This window comes from Ornithorhynchus anatinus, chromosome 5, assembly GCF_004115215.2.
Source record: "Ornithorhynchus anatinus isolate Pmale09 chromosome 5, mOrnAna1.pri.v4, whole genome shotgun sequence".
NCBI lineage: Eukaryota > Metazoa > Chordata > Mammalia > Monotremata > Ornithorhynchidae > Ornithorhynchus > Ornithorhynchus anatinus.
In genome coordinates, this window is record NC_041732.1 from 46,828,663 (window position 1) to 46,847,183 (window position 18,521).

At 44.2% G+C, this 18,521-nt stretch overlaps 2 protein-coding genes across 8 annotated transcripts in view; both read right to left on the bottom strand.

Annotated features, from left to right (window-relative positions):
• The window catches only part of BBS4 (Bardet-Biedl syndrome 4), a 63,203-nt gene extending 62,884 nt beyond the window's left edge, over positions 1 to 319 (bottom strand). For all 5 annotated transcript variants that reach the window (XR_003759822.2, XM_007670245.4, XM_007670244.3 and 2 more), the window contains exon 1: positions 236 to 319. Coding sequence is in view for 4 of the 5 variants with exons in the window: in XM_007670245.4 (XP_007668435.1) it covers positions 236 to 259 (24 nt within the window). In the remaining variant the exon portion in view is untranslated. The remainder of the gene's footprint in view (positions 1 to 235) is intronic.
• A 5,479-nt stretch (positions 320 to 5,798) lies between these two features.
• The window catches only part of ARIH1 (ariadne RBR E3 ubiquitin protein ligase 1), an 87,250-nt gene continuing 74,527 nt past the window's right edge, over positions 5,799 to 18,521 (bottom strand). Inside the window, exons 11-18 of one of the 3 annotated variants that reach the window (XR_003759666.2) lie at positions 18,002 to 18,059; positions 15,164 to 15,424; positions 12,859 to 12,971; positions 11,025 to 11,220; positions 7,036 to 7,240; positions 6,753 to 6,939; positions 6,069 to 6,171; positions 5,799 to 5,963 (exon numbers count right to left, since the gene is read on the bottom strand). Coding sequence is in view for 1 of the 3 variants with exons in the window: in XM_029064292.2 (XP_028920125.1) it covers positions 11,136 to 11,220; positions 12,859 to 12,971; positions 15,164 to 15,424; positions 18,002 to 18,059 (517 nt within the window). In the remaining 2 variants the exon portion in view is untranslated. Of the gene's footprint in view, positions 5,964 to 6,068; positions 6,172 to 6,752; positions 6,940 to 7,035; positions 7,241 to 7,935; positions 11,221 to 12,858; positions 12,972 to 15,163; positions 15,425 to 18,001; positions 18,060 to 18,521 lie in introns of those variants that run through there. The other 2 variants (XR_003759667.2, XM_029064292.2) reach the window with 2 other exon arrangements.

The following is an 18,521-nucleotide window of genomic DNA, read 5'->3' on the forward strand; positions in this document are numbered from 1 at the left end:
TCCCCCAGCGCTGAGAACATAGTAAGCGCTTCACCAATACCTACATTAGGATTAGAAGGGAGGGCGAGGCCCGAGGCGGGACCGGCCCCACGGGGTCCGGCGGGAACCTTCCCCCCCGCGGAGGGTCCGCCCGCCCCCACCCCGCAGGCCGCCGACGGCAGCGGGCACCGGGAAGGCCGCCCGCACCCCGCCCGTCCCCTCCCCTCCCCTCCGCCGGCCCGGCCCGGCCCCTCACCGTAGCCGCCGGCCGCTCCGCCATCTTAGGCCCGGACCCCCAGGCCTCCCTCGGGCCGCCACCAACGCCCACCGGAAGTGGAGGGGCAGGAGGACGCCGACCATAGAGACGAGGAGGACGGGGGAACGAGGGGCGGCGCCGGCTCGAGGTCCTTAGCGAGGCCAGGAGGAAATGAGGACCACAGAGACGAGGGAGAGGGGGGAAAGAGTGGCGACACGAGTCCTCCACACGCTGATTGGCTGAGATCGCCGCGCCCGCGGGAAGCCCATCCCTACTGAGCTGGGGGGACTTGCCAGCTCATCTGCTGAGAGTAACAATAATACCTATAATAATAAAATAATATATTACATTATGTAATTAGCTATAATATAATTATGTTATATATAAATATATTAATAATGTATAATAAATATTTAATATATTAATGTGTTGTATATATAAAATGTAATATATCGATTGTATAATAATCTAATAATATAATCTGATAATCATGCTGCAATAATAGCAATAGCTATAATAATGTTGGTATTTGTTAAGCGCTTACTATGTGCAGAGCCCTGTTCTAAGCGCTGGGGGTAGACCCAGGGGAATCAGGTTGTCCCACGTGGGACTCCCAGTCTTCAGCCCCATTTTCCAGATGAGGTCACTGAGGCCCAGGGAAATGAAGTGACTTGCCCACAGTCACACAGCTGACAAGTGGCAGAGCCGGGATTCGAACCCGTGATCTCTGACTCCAAAGCCTGTGCTCTTTCCACTGAGCCACGCTGCTTCCTTAAGCGCTTACTATGGGCCAATCACTGTTCTAAGCGCTGGGGGAGATGTAATAATAACAGTGTTGTAATTTGTTTAGCGCTTACTATAATGTTGGTATTTGTTAAGCGCTATGTGCAGAGAACTGTTCTAAGCGCTGCGGGAGATACAGGGTCATCAGTTTGTCCCACGTGAGGCTCACAGTCTTAATCCCCATTTTACAGATGAGGCCACTAAGGCACAGAGAAATGAAGTGACTTGCCCAAAGTCACACAGCTGACAAGTGGCAGAGCCAGGATTCGAACTCATGACCTCTGATTCCCAAGCCTGTGCTCTTTCCACTGAGCGTAGAGCACTGTTCTAAGCGCTGGGGGAGATACAATAATAATGTTGGAATTTAAGTGCTTACGATGTGTAGAGCACTGTTCTAAGCGCTGGGGGAGATACAATAATAATAATGTTGGTATCTGTTAAGCGCTTACTATGTGTAGAGCACTGTTCTAAGCGCTAGGGGAAATACCAGTGCTTACTAATATAATAATAATAAGATAATGGTACTTTTTAAGCGCTATGTGTAGAGCACTGTTCTAACCGCTGGGGGAGATACAATAATAATGTTGGAATTTGTTAAGCGCTTATGATGTGTAGAGCACTGTTCTAAGCGCTGGGGGAGATACAATAATAATAATAATGTTGGTATTTGTTAAGCGCTTACTAGGTGTAGAGCACTGTTCTAAGTGCTGGGAGAGGTACAGGGCCATCAGGTTGTTCCACGTGAGGCTCCCAGTCTTCATCCGCTTGGCAGCTGTGCGACTTTGGGCCAGTCACTTCATTTCCCTGGGCCTCTCTTACCTCATCTGTAAAAGGGGGATGAAGACTGTGAGCCCCACGTGGGACAACCTGATCACCTTCTATCCGCCCCAGCACTTAGAACAGAGCTTGGCACATAGTAAGCGCTTAACAAATGCTATCATTATTATTCATCTGCATTTTAATAATAATGATGATGGCATTTGTTAAGCGCTTATTATGTGCCAAGCACTGTTCTAAGTGCTGGGGCGGATAGAAGGTGATCAGGTTGTCCCACGTGGGGCTCACAGTCTTCATCCCCCTTTTACAGATGAGGGAACTGAGGCACAGAGAATAAATAAATGGTGGTATTTGTTAAGCGCTTACTATGTGCCAAGCACCGTTCTAAGAGCTGGAGGGGGATACAAGGTCATCAGGTTGTCCCACGTGGGGCTCACAGTTTTCATCCCCATTTTACAGATGAGGGAACTGAGGCACAGAGAAGTGAAGGGACCTGCCCAAGGTTACACAACAGACAAGTGACAGAGCCGGGATTAGAACCCACAACCTCTGACTCCCAAGCCCGGGCTCCTGCCACTAAGTCACGATTGTAGTTGTGTGGTATTTGTTAGGCACTATGCTAAGCGCTGGGGTAGATAATAATAACTGGGGAGTGTTAAGCCCTTACTATATAGAAGCAGTATGGGAATTACTATATAACAATGATGGTATTTGTTAAGCGCTTACTATGTGCAGAGCACCGTTCTAAGCGCTGGAGGGGATACAAGCTAATCAGGTTGTCCCACATGGGGCTCATGGACTTAATCGCCATTTTACAGATGAGGGAACTGATGCACAGAGAAGTGAAGTGACTCGCCTAAGGTCACACAGCGGACAAGTGGTGGAGCTGGGATTAGAACCCATGACCTCTGACTCCCAAGTCCGGGCTCTTCACACTGAGCCACGCTGTTTCTCTAAGTGGAAATATATTTGTATATGCTATTTATTAATGATGTGCATATATCTATGATTCCATTTATCTATTGTGATGGTATTGAAGCCTGACTACTTGTTATTTTGCTGTCTGTCTCTCCCTTTTAGACGATGAGCCCGCCGTTGGACAGGGATTGTCTCTATCTGTTGCCGAACTGTACATTCCAAGCAGTTAGTACAGTGCTCTGCACACAGTAATCACTTAATCAATACGGTTGAATGAATAAATGAAAGAACCCAGGCTTGTGAGTCAGAGGTCATGGGTTCTAATCCCCCCTCCACCACTTGTCCCCTGTGTGACCTTGGGCCAGTCACTTAACTTCTCTGTGCCTCAGTTCCCTCATCTGTAAAATGGGGACTAAGACCGTGAGCCCCACGTGGGACAACCAGATTACTTTGTACCTACCCCAGCGCTTAGAACGGTGCTTGGCACACAGTAAGTGCTTCGTAAACACTAAAATTATTATTATGTGCCAGGTACTGTTTCGAGCACTGGGGTAGATGAAAGCAAATCGCGTTGGATACAGTTCCTATCCCACATGGGCCTCACAATCTTAACCCCCATTTTACAGATGAGGTAACTAAGGCCCAGAGAAGTTAAGTGGCTCGCCCAAGGTCACACAACAGACATTGGACACAGTCCCTATCCCACACGGGGCTCTACCCAGGGGCCTCAGCTATCTCCATTAAATTATTCCAAGACCCTCCTTGGGGACCAATGATGGCAGCGGGAATTAGGTTTCCTCTCTCTCTCTGTGACCTTGGGCAAGTTACTTACCTTTTCGGTGTCTGTTACCTCATCTGTAAAACGGGGATTAAGACTGGGAGCCCCACGTGAGACATGGACTGTATCAACCTGATTATGCTTGTATCTACCACAGCGCTTAGTACAGTGCCTAGCACATAGAAAGTACTTAACATTATAAAAAGGTATTTGCTTGCCCAGAGGTCACGCTTGCCTGCTGTGTGACCCTGAGCAAGCCATTTAACTTCTCTGTGCCTTAGTTGCCTCATCTGTAAAATGGGGATTGACTGTGAATCCCACGTGGGACAACCTGATTACCTGTATCTACCCCAATGCTTAGAACAGTGCTTGGCACATAGTAACTACTTAAAAACCAGAATTATTATTATTGGATGGGGGGCAGGGAAGAGAAGCAATCTTCTAGTTTCCAAGCAGTCGTGTTTTCTATTTTTATTGTATTCTTTTAAGTGCTTACTATTACGCTTTTCTCACAGAAGTTCCATGAATAAGGGTGATGACGCAGCACGACCTTATGTGAAGACCGTGGGCCTGAGAGTCCCTGGCCTGCTGCACAAAGGCAAGTCACTTATCTATGCCTCGGTTTCCTCATCCGTAAAATGGGGATTCAAGACTGAAGCAGGAATCCTGCTCCCCCCAAAAGGTGGGCCTAGACCCCAGGCCAGAGCGGTGGAGGCCTTCACCCCACCACAGAATCAGCCTGCTGCAACCAGGCTGGGACATACCGTCCCTTAGTCTCAGCGGGCTCTACTCCCTCCCAGGCCCTGCCAGCCCCAGCCCCAAGGCACTTCCTAGCCCTAAACGGCTAAAATGAAACCTTCGCGGACAATTAGGTTTCTTCATTTCGTAGAGGATCTTAGGGAATGGAGAGTCCATAACCTCCCTAGGTCAGTCCGTTTCAGTGTTTTATTCCCCGATAGCAAGTTCTTTCTCGTATCCAGTCAAAATCTCTCCTGCTTTAAAGACATTTCCATGTTTGTCAGAAGAAATGGAAAGCAACTGCCTTTCCAAAACTCCCTTCATTCCCATTCAATATCCCTTACCCTTTTCTGCTCAAGGTGAAGGAAGTCTCATTCTTTAAATCTCAGAGAATCTATGTTCCAGCCCAATTGGTCACCCCTTTTTGGGGATTTCTCTAGTTTCTCTATAGCTCTTTCAAAATTATTGGTTAATTTTACATTATAAAACTGGAACTGAGCAAAGCATATCTACCTAATCTACCGTATTCTCTCCCGAGTGTCTAGGACCGTGCTCGGCGTAGAGTAAATGCTCAATAAACACTACTGATTGATAGATTGGGTATTTTGGGTCACCCAGTTCAAGGGCAGTAAAAGGTTTTGCCAACTGACAAATCTGCCTCACCCAAACCTAACATGAAGGGTACTCAGCCTGGGACTACCAACTCAAATGGCAAATGAGTTCCCGGTTTCCAGATTGCAGACTGCTCTCCACCGGGAATGAGTCAGTCAAGTCATTCAATAAACCAAAACCCTGGAAGGAGAGACACCAAATTCCCCTTTCTTCCTGCTCCTTCCTCCCCCACCCAAGTCTTCTCTTTTACGTAACGGTTTCACGTCTGCACCCAAATACAAATTCGTAACTTTAAAGATGCCAAATGATCTTCAAGGATGTAGGGTAACAGAACTTGTGGTTCTCGTTCGAACATGTTCACCAAAACATGTACTTCTAATGATGCAAAAACAGCCAATATTAAGAATCAACTTAGTTTTTCAAGTCACCTAGTCACTAGCTCAAGAGTCAAAGTTCTTGGTAATATTTCTCCATTTGAAGGGAAAAACAAAAAGGCTAATTTAGGGATCAGGAGACCTGGGATCTAATCCCACCTCTGCCAGTAGCCTATTATGATCTTGGACAAGTCACTTCACCTCTCTGAGAGTGTTTCCTCATCTGTAAAATGGGGAAAAAGATACCTAGTTGAGTTCTGGGGCAGGGACTCTGTTCTGATCTGATTATCTTCTGTCTACACGGTGTTTAGCATTTAGTAAAATGTTTAATACCGTAACTGATTTAAAATTTAAAAGCATCCCATAATTCAAATCCAGGATAATTTTCCCGCTGACTTATGTTGCAGCTAAGAGAAACACAATCAAAAGCTTGCCCCATTTTTTCTACTAAACATGATGTGAACAATTGTGCTTTAATTCTTGGAGGAAAAATGTACAAGAGTAACCTCCCACCCTCCCTCCACCCAGCACCAGACCTGGGGTGTATGTGTCACTTTGATCTTAGAAAAAATATCCCAAGAAATGCCAAGCGAGATGAGATTATTTAATTCTATTTCCTATTTAACTCCAGCATTATGCCCCCTGGGTAATCCAATCTGGAAAATAGGTATCTCCAGCATACTTCTGAAAGTGTTTGTGCTTCTTCTCAAATCAGTCACTGAATGGAATCCTAGTCCTTAGGAGGAAACTGGGGAGAGAAGTAGTTAGGTTTGGAGTTTTCAGAAACCAGCTATAAGCACAGTAAGTACATCAAGTCTTCTACCCAGCTCAGTTTGATGAGAAACATCTTTACCTCAATGTTAGAACATCCATAGGGCAGTTCTACGGCAAACAGCATTTCAACAGTCACTATTGCCGTTCCCTCACTGCCAAGAGTAGAGTGAACTCCTGGAAATCTGTGGGAGAGCCAAGAGGCTTGAAATTCCCAAATTAGTTTAGATATGGAAGCTACTGTTCTACCTCCCATCTTAGGAAATAAGAGTACAACCACTACATTAATCTAGGGCAGGCAAATGCCCCTATAAAATTGTCTCTGCCTTTGGGGACAGACACTTCCCCATTATATCCACTCTCTGAAGGCCGTTGCTTAAAAGCTTAATCTGTAGTCAGAGGGAATGGGCATGATATGCCCATTTCATGGTTCATTTTCCACTTCATGTGCAACACTGTGGCCAAGTAAAAAACTCCTCTCCTTCTCCTCACGTTATACTAGCTACTTTAAAATGGTGCCATCATTGATTACTACTTCAACCCTCCAAGGTTAGCCTAGTGAAGAGCTGATGTCCCATCAGTAATTAACCAGAGAAATTGCTTTACTCACTCACATAAGGGAATCCCATTCAAAAAATTCAGTGTGCAGGTTTCCCAAGTTCACTGCATTTGATTTCTCTCAAAAGACTAGGAAGCAACCCAGCCAATTCACAAGGTGTAAAAGAGATGCCTGCTCAGAGCCCCCAGGATTTTGCATTTTTCTCACCCCTCTTCCTTCCCCAGCATGGGTATTGATTTCTCCTGTACCCCATTCTCTTCTTTCTAATCTTGTATCTGTGGCACTGTCTCGCAGTTAACTCGAACAATTTAGAAAAGCGACATTTTGAGGTATAAGTCATTTTGCTCCTCGGCCTGGCAAAAAGCGAAACATCTGAATTGGAGATCCTTCGGTCCTGCAGAGAAGTACGGACATTAGCCAGTAATTTAATTAATAATTTAAAGTAATTAAGCCATAGGGCCTACCCTACAAAAAAGGTAAAAAATCTTACTATTCACAGCTGGCATCAAGACGTTCCCAAAAATATTAGGGATGCTGCAAATTTTCTCACTTCTGTGTACTGCCCGGTACAGCATCAAGGACAGCAAAAGACTAACAAGTCACTCTTACTCCAAATTTTGCACTGAGGTACTCGAACTAGTTTTTGGACGAAATTCATGGAGAAATTGTTCTCCTTGGTCTCAAGTTTGGAATCACTGTAGAAACAAATAGAGCAGAGACCGGGAATCAGTCAAAACTGAAGCTTAAATGAGAGAAATGGGTCAAGATAACCATCATGTCGGGACTCAGCGAGTAGAGACCCACAACTTTAACCCTTGACAAGGAAAGCTCTTCCTCTGCTCCTCCCAAAACTAAAGATCAGAAAAATCCATCGCTGAAATAATGAAGAGGGTGTACTTAAAAGGAATGCTTGGGAAAAAATTAGGGAGTAAGATTTTTTTCTCCTTATTATCAAAACAGTTCTATGGGCATAAAAGAGACTGTAAGCTCTTTGTGGGCAGAGAAGAGGTCTAGCAACTGTTATGCCATACTCTCCCAAGTGCTCAGTACAGTGCTCTGCACACAGTAAGCACTCAATAGGATTGACCAAAATGAGAATAAACGGTTCTATAAAGATATTAATTCTAAGTTAGAAGAAAATATTGTAGTGGTATACTCAAAACTGCAAGTGGGGATTCTGCAAAAGTTTCTCAAGACTTCTGGGCTTGAGTTATTCATGGGGAGAGAAAAGTAGGTCTCATTCACAGTTCATCTGGGAGAAATCAATTTTTGATTTTTTTTTCTTTTAAATACCAAGTCAGAACAGTGAATAAGGCACATAATGCAAGAGGCCCCTTCTGGCCACCAATATAATTTTTACTATAAAACAAAACATAAGTAACTAATGGAATAACAAAATAAAAGTTTATTTTATTAGAATTAGGAATGTTCTTTCCCTCTGGGCAACCTGAACAGTCCAGTTACAATGAAAATCTAAGAACAGTTATTTCCACAGCACAAGGTGCTCTCTATGCACAAAGTTACAGGGTTAGGAGCATTAATCAATCCGCCGATCTGATTGTCTCACCATCCCCAAGTGCTTTAGAATGGGATTTGTAGCGACTTGGGACCTCAGAACATTGAGAAGAACTGAAGCTTCTTAACCTTCACTTGTACTAATTTCAGTTTCTAACAATGGTTGGACTACATTTAACTCTACAGATTCAACCGTTTTGAAAACAAAGTCAGCCATTCCGGATGCGTGAGCGTGTGTGTTATTAAAAACTCAAGATCCACACAACTAGACTGCAGTGAATTATACAGAATTGGGGTTCTGATGACACACGCCACTCAACTTTGCTCTTGTGGTCTGCACCCTGAGCTCTGGGCTGGTACTTTATTGTCAATGACTGAAATCCCACCTACCACTCTATATATCGCTTAGAGAAAGCATCCACTTTGCAGTTGACTGAATGTATCTGCCCTTGAATGAGGAAAGACTTTATATTTGAAAAGTGCCTTCTATTTAAAAGGCTAGTATCAGTGGATTAGGGAAGCTGGAACACGATATGCTTAACGCCCTCCCCGGCTCCAGGCACCGAAGCCAACGTGAAAATAGTAAAAGTGTGGAGGATTTTGTCAAATGTGGAGGCAGCTGAAAGAGCCAGAGGCCAGAATGGGTGGGACCATCTGCTCCAGATCGGACAATCATATCGAAGTTATCGTCCTCACTCAACAGTACCCTCAAAAATTGTGATCAATATTGTAGCCAGAAAACACTTCCACAAAGCAGTGTTCCTTCACCATTGGGAGCTGAAGATACAAAGCAGGTGCATACTGTTATTGGTTGCAAGGGGAGCGTTTAGAGAAGGGACTTTATTATACTCAAACCTAAAACCCACCAAGTTACCTGGTAAGATAAAACACATGTAAAGCCATTTTAGAGACCGGCACATCCACATAAAAGACGTTGGCTAATGTCCCTGATTCTCTCAAGGACAGGACCTTACTTACACTTTCCTAAGTGTATTGCAGAGTTGCTGCAATTACCGAATGAGAAACGTAAAAGCACTTAGGGTAGCTCAGATCTGCACCTACCCTGGAGAAGAAGGGAACGCAATCCTCAAAGATAGTTTACTGAAAGAAGCGGCATAATAAATATAGTCTAGACACTCACTCTAACGATTATTCCCCTTTCAGCTGGACGGTGAATGCCTTAAAGGAAACCCACTCTCCAAAGGGAAGTGCGAGGATAGAGTCAGCAAAACCCCAGTAAGGGAAGGAGACTACAGAAAACCAAAAGCCTAACTGAAGAAGTAATACGCAGAGTGTCGGAGTGGGCCGGGGGGACCCACCTTCATGTGGGCCATCCACAGATGGAAGTCTGCAGGCGCAAAAGATTTAAAGGACAAGAGTAAGAGGTTCTCAGTTGAAATTGGTGTTTAATACCAAGACCTCTTTATCCACAGTTTTTCACCATTCTTTTCCCCGCCCCCCCGGCTTAAAGTGATGAAATAACAGATAAAGTTGAGGGATGCTAACCTGGTGAAAAATACCACGGTTGGAATTGCCTAAACAGGTGTAAATTTAATAAAACCACCACCAATCCTTTACTTTTAACATAGCTCTTGGTACAGAATTCATAAAAATGGACACCACAACTAAAACGAATCCATTATCCTAACCTCTTTAAGTTGAAAAAAGCATGTCCAATGATTTCTGTTTAAATATGAGAGATGGAAACATGATGTTCTCCAAGGCTGTTTGCTTTATAATTGAACCAGCCTGACTAGGCAAGCAATCTCACTCTATTCCTTTTGAAATTCACAATGATATACAGTGAACCCTTCTTTTAAAATAAAAAAAAATAAAATAAAATTTAAAAAACCCAGCAAAAACATTCTAATGGATACCTAAAAAAAGGGAGAGGGGAGAAAAAAGTCCTAGCTGAAATCTTAACGGGGATTAAGTAGTGTCAAAAAGAATGAAGAAAATTCTCCAACGGTTCCTCCGGAGAATCGACGCTCAGCTAACTGGAGAAGATATATGCCATCTTTACTAGAGACCACACAAAGATGCTCCATGTGGGCAAACACAAGAGTGGCATCTGGAGCAATTAAAAAAAAAAGAAGAAAAGAAATCAAAAAGAGGGCAAAAAGCTTCTACGTTCGAGCCTTTATCAGAACATTCCATTCACCCCAACTGCACTGCACGCCAGTTTAACCATTTTATGCCAGGAGTCGGAAATTCCAGGTGTGATGCCCACTGCCAGCAATGGATACACCAAAACTACAAAGGGCAAAGAAAGGAAACCAAATTAAGCTAGTCGAGCCTTCCACAGAATCGCCAGACCAACACACCTGCCCCCCGGACCCTGGAAAAAAATAAAGCAAACTGAAAGAAAATGCACAGCAAATAGACATAATCTTGAAGATTTTAAAGAATAAATATTTTTGTAATTAAACATTATGCAAACACGTGCCACGCTTGCTTTGTCCATGCATATGCGCTATATACAATTTTGAAAAATACTGTGTTGTCCTCTTGTTTTAAAAGTCATATACAAAGTTTTCTCTCTGCTGCTGCTTACCCACTTCCCCTCCCCCATATTTATCTTTACAATGAGCCAATCAAAATTCATTCTTGAATACGTGTGTGTGTGTGTATGTCTGTGTGTTTGCGTGTGTGCGTGGTGGGGGGAGGGGAAGAGATCCCTTTCCAAAGTACATCAAAATGGCTGGGTTGGACATGAAAAGCAGTGTCAAGAAACTCTTTTAAATTTTATCTGTACTACACACAGGGGAAAAATAAAAGGAAAGAAAGTCAGCTTTGAGAATGAAGCTACGTTACAAGTTAAAGTTGGAGGGCTTTTTAGTGCGTCTGTCACACTTTTGTTGGCGGCCTAGAATACTGTTGTACAATGGTTTATCTACCTTTTTTTATTACAATATAATTTACTTAAACTTTCCGTTAACAAAACAGAATTCCGGTACTACAGACCAGCGGTTTCAGCACAGGCTTACTGCCTCCTTTTTTTTTTGTTTTTTGTTTTAATTGCATGAGCACTCTAGATGGAAAAGTTTTCAGAGTTCATTATATGCAGAGCCATTCTCAGTCCTCAATGTACTCCCACAGGTCTTTCTCATAGCCTTCATGCACATGCTGTAACAAAACCCTTCGTCGACTCTCACAGTATCTGCAGCAAATTGGGGGGGGGGGGGGGGGGGGGGGGAGACATAAATTGAGACCTTTGTTAGAACATTTTCAGTGATGAATAAAAATAGCACATTTAATAAGAAATGAAATCACGTGATTTAGACCCCGAGCTTACATATACCTTTTTATAGGCCAATAATATTTTCAGGAGATACAGAAAATATAGCGAAGTGAGGGAAGTCATACACAGTGTGGAATTGAGGGCCTGGGAGTTGAGAAATCTAGGTTCTGATCCCAGACCCGCTACTTGCCTGCTGTACGACCTCAGGCAAATCACAAGCTCTCCGGGCCTCAGTCTCCTCAACCCTGTGTGGGATAGGGACTGTCTGATCTGACTACCTAGTATCCACCCCAGTGCTTAATATAATGCTCAACACATAACTGCTTAATAAGTATCACGATTATCATTACCAAATTAGAATATCTAGCTTTAATGGCTACTTTAATTTGGGAAGAAGACGGAAAACAGCCACTTGAGCCTCTCGATGTATCATTGGCAGTATATCTGGCATGACAAAATGCGAGGATGTAATCAGGTAGTGTTTTCGCTCTGTGTTTTCAATGAGTACTGGTGATGTCCTGTCAAGGTGGCTAGATCTGGGGTGGGGACATCAGTTTCCAGCATTCATTACAGGCCAAAGAGGTTGGCACGAGATAGAGGAAGGTCGTGGTGGAATCAAGGGAAAAAAAAAAATGTGATTTTGCCACCAAGGAAGGTATAAAACCAGGGAAAGTCCAGAAAATTACACTGCAGCCATTGGGATCATCAGAGACAGCAAGAATCCCAAGTTATCACAAGGCTTTTTCCACAAGATAAGTAGAATTATAAGTAGAATTGAGAAGCAGTGTGGCTCAGTGGAAAGAGCATGGGCTTTGGAGTCAGAGGTCATGGGTTCGAATCCCGGTTCTGCCACTTAGCTGTGTGACTGTGGGCAAGTCACTTAACTTCTCTGTGCCTCAGTTACCTCATCTGTAAAATGGGGATGAAGACTGTGAGCCCCACGTGGGACAACCTGATTCCCCTGTGATTACCCCAGCGCTTAGAACAGTGCTCTGCACATAGTAAGCGCTTAACAAATACCAACATTATTATTATTATTAGAATTCTGTTCCGACTTTAAAGGACAGAAAATCTGGGAGCGTTTAAATGATATGGGAGCTCTTTTCCTCAGGACCATTAAAGAAGGCGCCTGTTGATTTACTTCATGGTGGCTTTAAAGGTAACCTAACACCATAGAATTTGGAAGTTCACTTTTATTAAATCCATACAGTTCTCAGTGGGAAATCAGCACTAGGGCCGGACTCCGATTTCATTCCTCCAGCCTAATGGCCACCCCGCCTCATATTCAGCCTCTTCCTTCCTTGCAAAGGCAGCAACTAAGTAGATACGGCTGAACTGAAGAGCAGAGCCAGCGCTGCTCGATACGTCAACGGATGGATCTTCCTCTACGCTCGAAAGCACTCGCTCCTCGCCCGAGGGGTAGAAGCAGTCCGTAAGAAACACGGCGGCAGCCGCTCAGTAACCGGATTTGCTTACTCAAACCCACTATCACCTACCATGTCAGAGTGGCATGGCTAGAAAAAGTTACTTCTCAATATTGCCCGATGAACTGCTCACCTGTACTTATCCTGTACTTTCTGCTTTATGTCCTGAAGCGAATCTTGGGATATATCTCGCTCCAGGTAGCCCGAAAGCACCTCTGTAGCATTCTCTAAGTCAGCTTGGTTATTCTGCAAAGAAGAGGGAGAGAAAAAAAAGCTTTCTTCACTACGCGACATGCCCTTTGATGGCTCCCTCTCACTCTCCTCAGGTACAAGTTACTCACACTTCCTTGCCAAGAGCAAGGCCTCCTCCAAGAGGCCTTCCCTGACTGTGCCCTCATTTTCTCTTCTCCCATTCCCTTCTGCGTCACCTCTGCACTTGGATTAGCTCTATTTATTCATCCCTCCCTCCCTCGCAGCCCCACTGCACTTATGTACATAGTCATAATCAATTTATATTGTCTGTCTCCCCGTCTAGACTGTAAGCTCATTGTGGGCAGGGAACATATCTACCAACTCCATTAGGAGTGCTTATCGCTCTGCACACGCTCAATAAATATGACTGATTGCCTTCAGAGCTCTTTCTTCACTTTTCTAAACCTCCCTCTGCTTCTTGTCTCAACTTCTACTCCTGTTTGAACCCTAGGTTCAAAACATTTCCTTTTTAGTTTCTTCAGTGCCTTCACTCCACCTTCCGTGCTGTTATACTTGAAAGCTACAAATCACTTTCCACTGTCCATTCAGCAACTTACTTCTCATTTGCCCAGAAATCTTTCCTCTCTTTTGAGAAATGTATCCTGTCAAAACTCTTTGAAAGGACTATATACACTCACTACCTTAACTTCTTTATCCAGTACAATCAAAGAAGATATGCAAGTATTCCCTGCTTTACACGGGGCTGCATTCTGAGAAATAATGGCAACAAAATCCATCTGTAACACTGTTTAAGAAATCAAACACAAAACAACCTCAACTCCCCACTAACTTGAAGAATCAAAAAAAAATGAAGAGGGGAAAAGGAATCCATGCAAGAATTACTTTATTTAAATAATTTAAGCTACTTTTGTCCTCCTTCCTTCAGGATAATTGCACCCCTCCCTGATTTATTTGTAGAAAACCCAGCTCCAAGCGGGTGATCGGGCACTCTAGACTCTAATTCTCTGTTGGGTGCATTTTTTAAGGAGTCTGAAGAGACCAGTCATCTACCCCTTTCTTTAAAAGATCAGGGCAGTTGGCCTGGGTTGCAGAAACAGAGCTGTGCTTCAGTAGCTCCTCTCCTTCTCCCCACCAAGGCCAGGGACAAAGGCAGAATTCACTGTGTGGAAGAATTTCGGGTCCTTAGAGCCCTTAATGGTCATTTTATGCAACCACAACTTACAATTTTTCTTTTGTTCTCTTCCCTGGAATATTGTTTGATTTGTTACTACTACTCCTGTAATGGAAGGTTTAGAATAAAAAGATAATTTAGAAAACCACTATTACCTCCTGTTTTACACATGTCACCTTGGACCCATTTCCTTTTAATGCTGTGGCAGCTTTGAAAAACAACAGTACTGGAGCAAGACCGGAGCAGGAACCATACAAACCCTGGCTTCCTCGACCCTACGGTGTTTGCGCCACCAAATTTACTTCCTCGCAGAAAGCCTCCTCAGTGAGGGCTGGTTATCACAGACTCCAACACATGTATAGGAATTTCCGACTCTTCAACACCCCACCAACCGCTTTCCCCATGGACTAACAGGAGGACTGGGGAAAAAAGTGAGGAGTTTTAGGGAGGAGCAGCAGCGGGGCTGGATTTCTGCAAGGCCTCTCTGCCAATCTGGGTTTTTCTAGACATCAGCGGAAGGCTGGGGCCAGGTCGACAGACTGGGGCTCTGTTGTCTCTCTCCTTCCCCTCCCCGCCTCTTAGGTACACACACAACCTACTCTGCTTTGGCACTAACACACCATGGGTGAGCCCATTAGAGTGGTATGAAAATGAAGACCAACCCCACCCAATCTCTGAAAGCACCTTTCTCCCATGACACACCACATACATTTTATCAGCCACTCCAGGTCACTCATCAGAAAGATAATTTAATTCTTAGAGGGCATCTCTCTTGGGAACTTGGCCAATGTTATGAGATGATGCAATCCGCTAAGATCTCAGGAAAAATCCCTCAAATCTCACCACGAGCTCCTTGTCCGCATTTTCATACTACACGCCCGACTCTAGAATCGTGCCAACTAGAGGCTTCTACTATTTTCTTCCTCAAACCGATATGCTGAACAAACGGTAGGCTGTTTGCTTCTCGAGCCTCAGCCTGCCCTCTGGGACAAGGGTGGCTTCCTTGCTCAGAACATTCCCTACGGGTGGCTTCCTTGCTCAGAACGTTCCCTACCTCAAAGATGATGGACTGATTATTCTTTTTGAGGTAGAAGGCGAAGACGTAAGTGTACATGAGTGTGGCACGACACTGGCAGAGGACGTCGACTGCTTTCTTCAGGAACTGCACCTCAATCCAGGACATGTTGTGCTGCTGCATCTCCTCCATTTTCTGCTTCACCTGAGCATACAGTTTGTGCTCGAAGCGCAGACTCTGCATGTGGTTCATATAGCGGTTGCAGTAGAACAGGTACCTCTGCAGGGCTGCTCTGGATCGCTGTGTTAATTCCCATTAGAAAAACATTAAGACCGTAAAGTTAAAACAAAGCAGTGGTCCAAGGCAGATATCTACCAAACCGGGTGCGACGCTTTCCTGACTCTTTAGGGTCCCCAGTTCCAAAACACACACCCAAAACACCCCTAGTTCCCTTACATCCCCTGACTTGGCCAAAGATTTGACGGCATAATGCTCATTTGCTGGGATTGGGTCAAGTCTCAACATCCTCTTGAAACCGGCTTGTACTAAGAGCATCGAAAGGGGCATTAGGCTATTCGTGATATTTGCCGCTCGCTACGAGAATGACGATTCTCGTGCTTGGTCTTTTGAAGCAGCAGAATGCATGGTAAATCAGAACGATAAAAACCTGCCTCTGCCTGAACCACTACAATGAAGAGACTGGGTGCTGCTTCTCTTCAGAGGCCAAACTACCATTTTTCCAAAGTTTTCTGAGCAAATTCTCCAAGTGTGTGGATAGAAACTGGTGGCAGGGGTGATGGGGGAGGGAAGCAAATCGAGACATAGACTTCTCTTAGGTCCCAGAAACTTCTGTTCTGGGACAGTGAGTCTTAAATTGGAGTTGGACAAGAAGACTGGAATCGCAGTGTTGGAATATGTGGTCGGGGGTGATCCTCGCCAGCCGTGGCTTGTCTAAATGGGATGTACTGGCCTTCCTGGAGCTTCCCTTCTTTCAGCATTGAAGATCAAATATGTTGCCAGGAGGGAATGCAGAAAGGGGAGCTTCTTTTTGTGGTGGACGGGTGTTTTACAGTATGGTTGGGGGAGAGGAGAGAGGGTTCAACTTTTGAATACTCTTTTCTTCCATGTCATTTTTTAAGGAGGTTTAAGTGAATTATTTTAAAATTTAGTATTTTAAAAGGTATATTTTCACTCTGTATTTTAGATAAAATGCTACTGTAACCTGCATCTACGTGGACAGAGCATGATACAGTGAATCAAAAAGTGCTGGTTAAAGTAGGTGTGCTATATGCAAACTCTGGTTAATCAAATAAATCAATGATATTTATTAAGGGCTTACTGTGTGTAGAGTACAATATTCATTAAGGGCTTACTCGTACAGAGTGCACCGTACTAGATGCTTGAGAGAATAAAATAGATTTGGCAAGCATGATCCCTGTCCAAGGAGCTTACAATCTACTGGGGGAGACAGACATTAAAATAAATTAGAGACAGGAAAAGCTGCAGAGTAGAAGGATGCGTACATGAGTGCTGTGGGTATAGGGGTGAAATATCAAAGTGCTTACAGGGTACAGACTCAAATATATAGGTGTGGCAGAAGGGAAGATGAAAAGGGTGAGGAAAATGAATGAAAGATTAGTCAGGGATGGCTTCTTGAGGGGATGTGAATTTAATAAGACTTTGGAGATCTTTGAGGAGTGGGGAGACATACAGAGAATGATTTACTAGAAAAATGAACCAAGCAGCAGAGTAAAGTATGGACTGAATTGGGGAGAGACTGAGGGCAGGGGGGTCAGCGAGGAGGGTGATGCAGTAGTCAAGTGGGGTATGATAAGGGTTTCGACCAGTTGGGACATAAAGGAAGGGACAAATTCTAGGGATGCTGTCAAGATAGAGTCGAAAGGATCTGGTGACAGACCGAATATGTGGATTAAACGATAGAGGAGTTGAGGGCAATACCAAAGCTTTGGGCTTGAGACAGTGAGGGTGATGGTGTTGTTTACAGTAATGGGCAAGTCAGGGATGGAGGAGAGAGTTTGGATGGGAGGACCGGGAGTTCTGTCTTGGACATAACACATTTGAGATGTCATTGGGACACCCAAGCAGAGATGTCCTGAAAGCAGGAGGAAATATGAGACTACAGGTGAGAAGAGAGTCTGAGGCTGAAGAGTTGGATTTGGGAGTCACCCACAAAGAGATGGTAGTTGAAACTGTGGGAGCATGTGTAGATGAAGAATGGAAGGGGACCCAGAACTGAGTCTTGAGAGATTCCCACGGTAGGGAGTGGGAAATAGAGGATCTGGTGAATGAAATTTGAGAAGGATCAGACAGAGACAGGAGAGAACTGACTTTATACCACCAGGGGACTCTCTTTCAGATATTTAACAGGAATTATTGATTTACTGTGCTGGTATTGCACAATCTTTACCATTCACTTAAATATTAATTCATTTAGTAACTGAACTGTAGTATTTGTGTTTTTCTAGTTGGAAACTATATTACTTTGTGAATATACTACCTCCTGCAGGTAAAATATTTCAGAGCTACTAGACTACAGAGGATAAAGAGGAGAGAGTTATCTGTGTCTCTGTGCCACCCCGCGCTTTACCTTAATGGAAGATCTGGTGTAAAAGAAACTATGGCTACATGAAGATTTGGAATTCACGTAGTTTTTATAGGATAAATTTGTTCCCTTTTCTAAAGTCAACATGCTTGCCTAATTCTTATGCCAGAAACAACTGCAGCTGCACCCAAGAACTCTCATATCTGGCCTTTACCTATTGTAAATGAGCCAATTCAACATCCCCAAAAGGCCTTGAACAAAAGTATCTGGGTGCTTCCCTTCAAGTCTCCTTTCCCCAAAGGTTATGCACTCACCTCCTGTGCATCTCTGGCTGCCTTTGCATCATCCTCATTGTAGCGATTGCAGTTGTACCTTAAATAGAGATTAAATAAAGTTTACTGAAGTGGTGGATGGGGAAAAAAAACATCAAAGAACTGCCCACTCCAGATGACCCAGATGGTGAATTCCCCATATTCCATCAGGACTGGGTCCTCCTATACATTCCCAAGGCACTTTCTCTTTGCCAGATCCCCACACTAACTTTCCTCATGTGACCCACTCCTCAGAAATAAGCCCTAGGTTGCCACCTGACTCCAGCTGATTTAGATTTAAGGTCTGAGGTTTAGTATGGATCAGTCACCAGAATTTCAGCCCATTTAGAGCTCTACCAGACACTACTGGGGTTACTTCTTCATTCCTGGGGAAGGGGATGTGGATGTACACTGTGGGCCTCAGATTACTTCCTCACTCCTTCTAGGTGATTCCTGGGAGTAGGCAGAAAGAAAACAGGCCCAGAATGGCCCGAGCACTGGATATGGGGTCACCTAGTCTTCC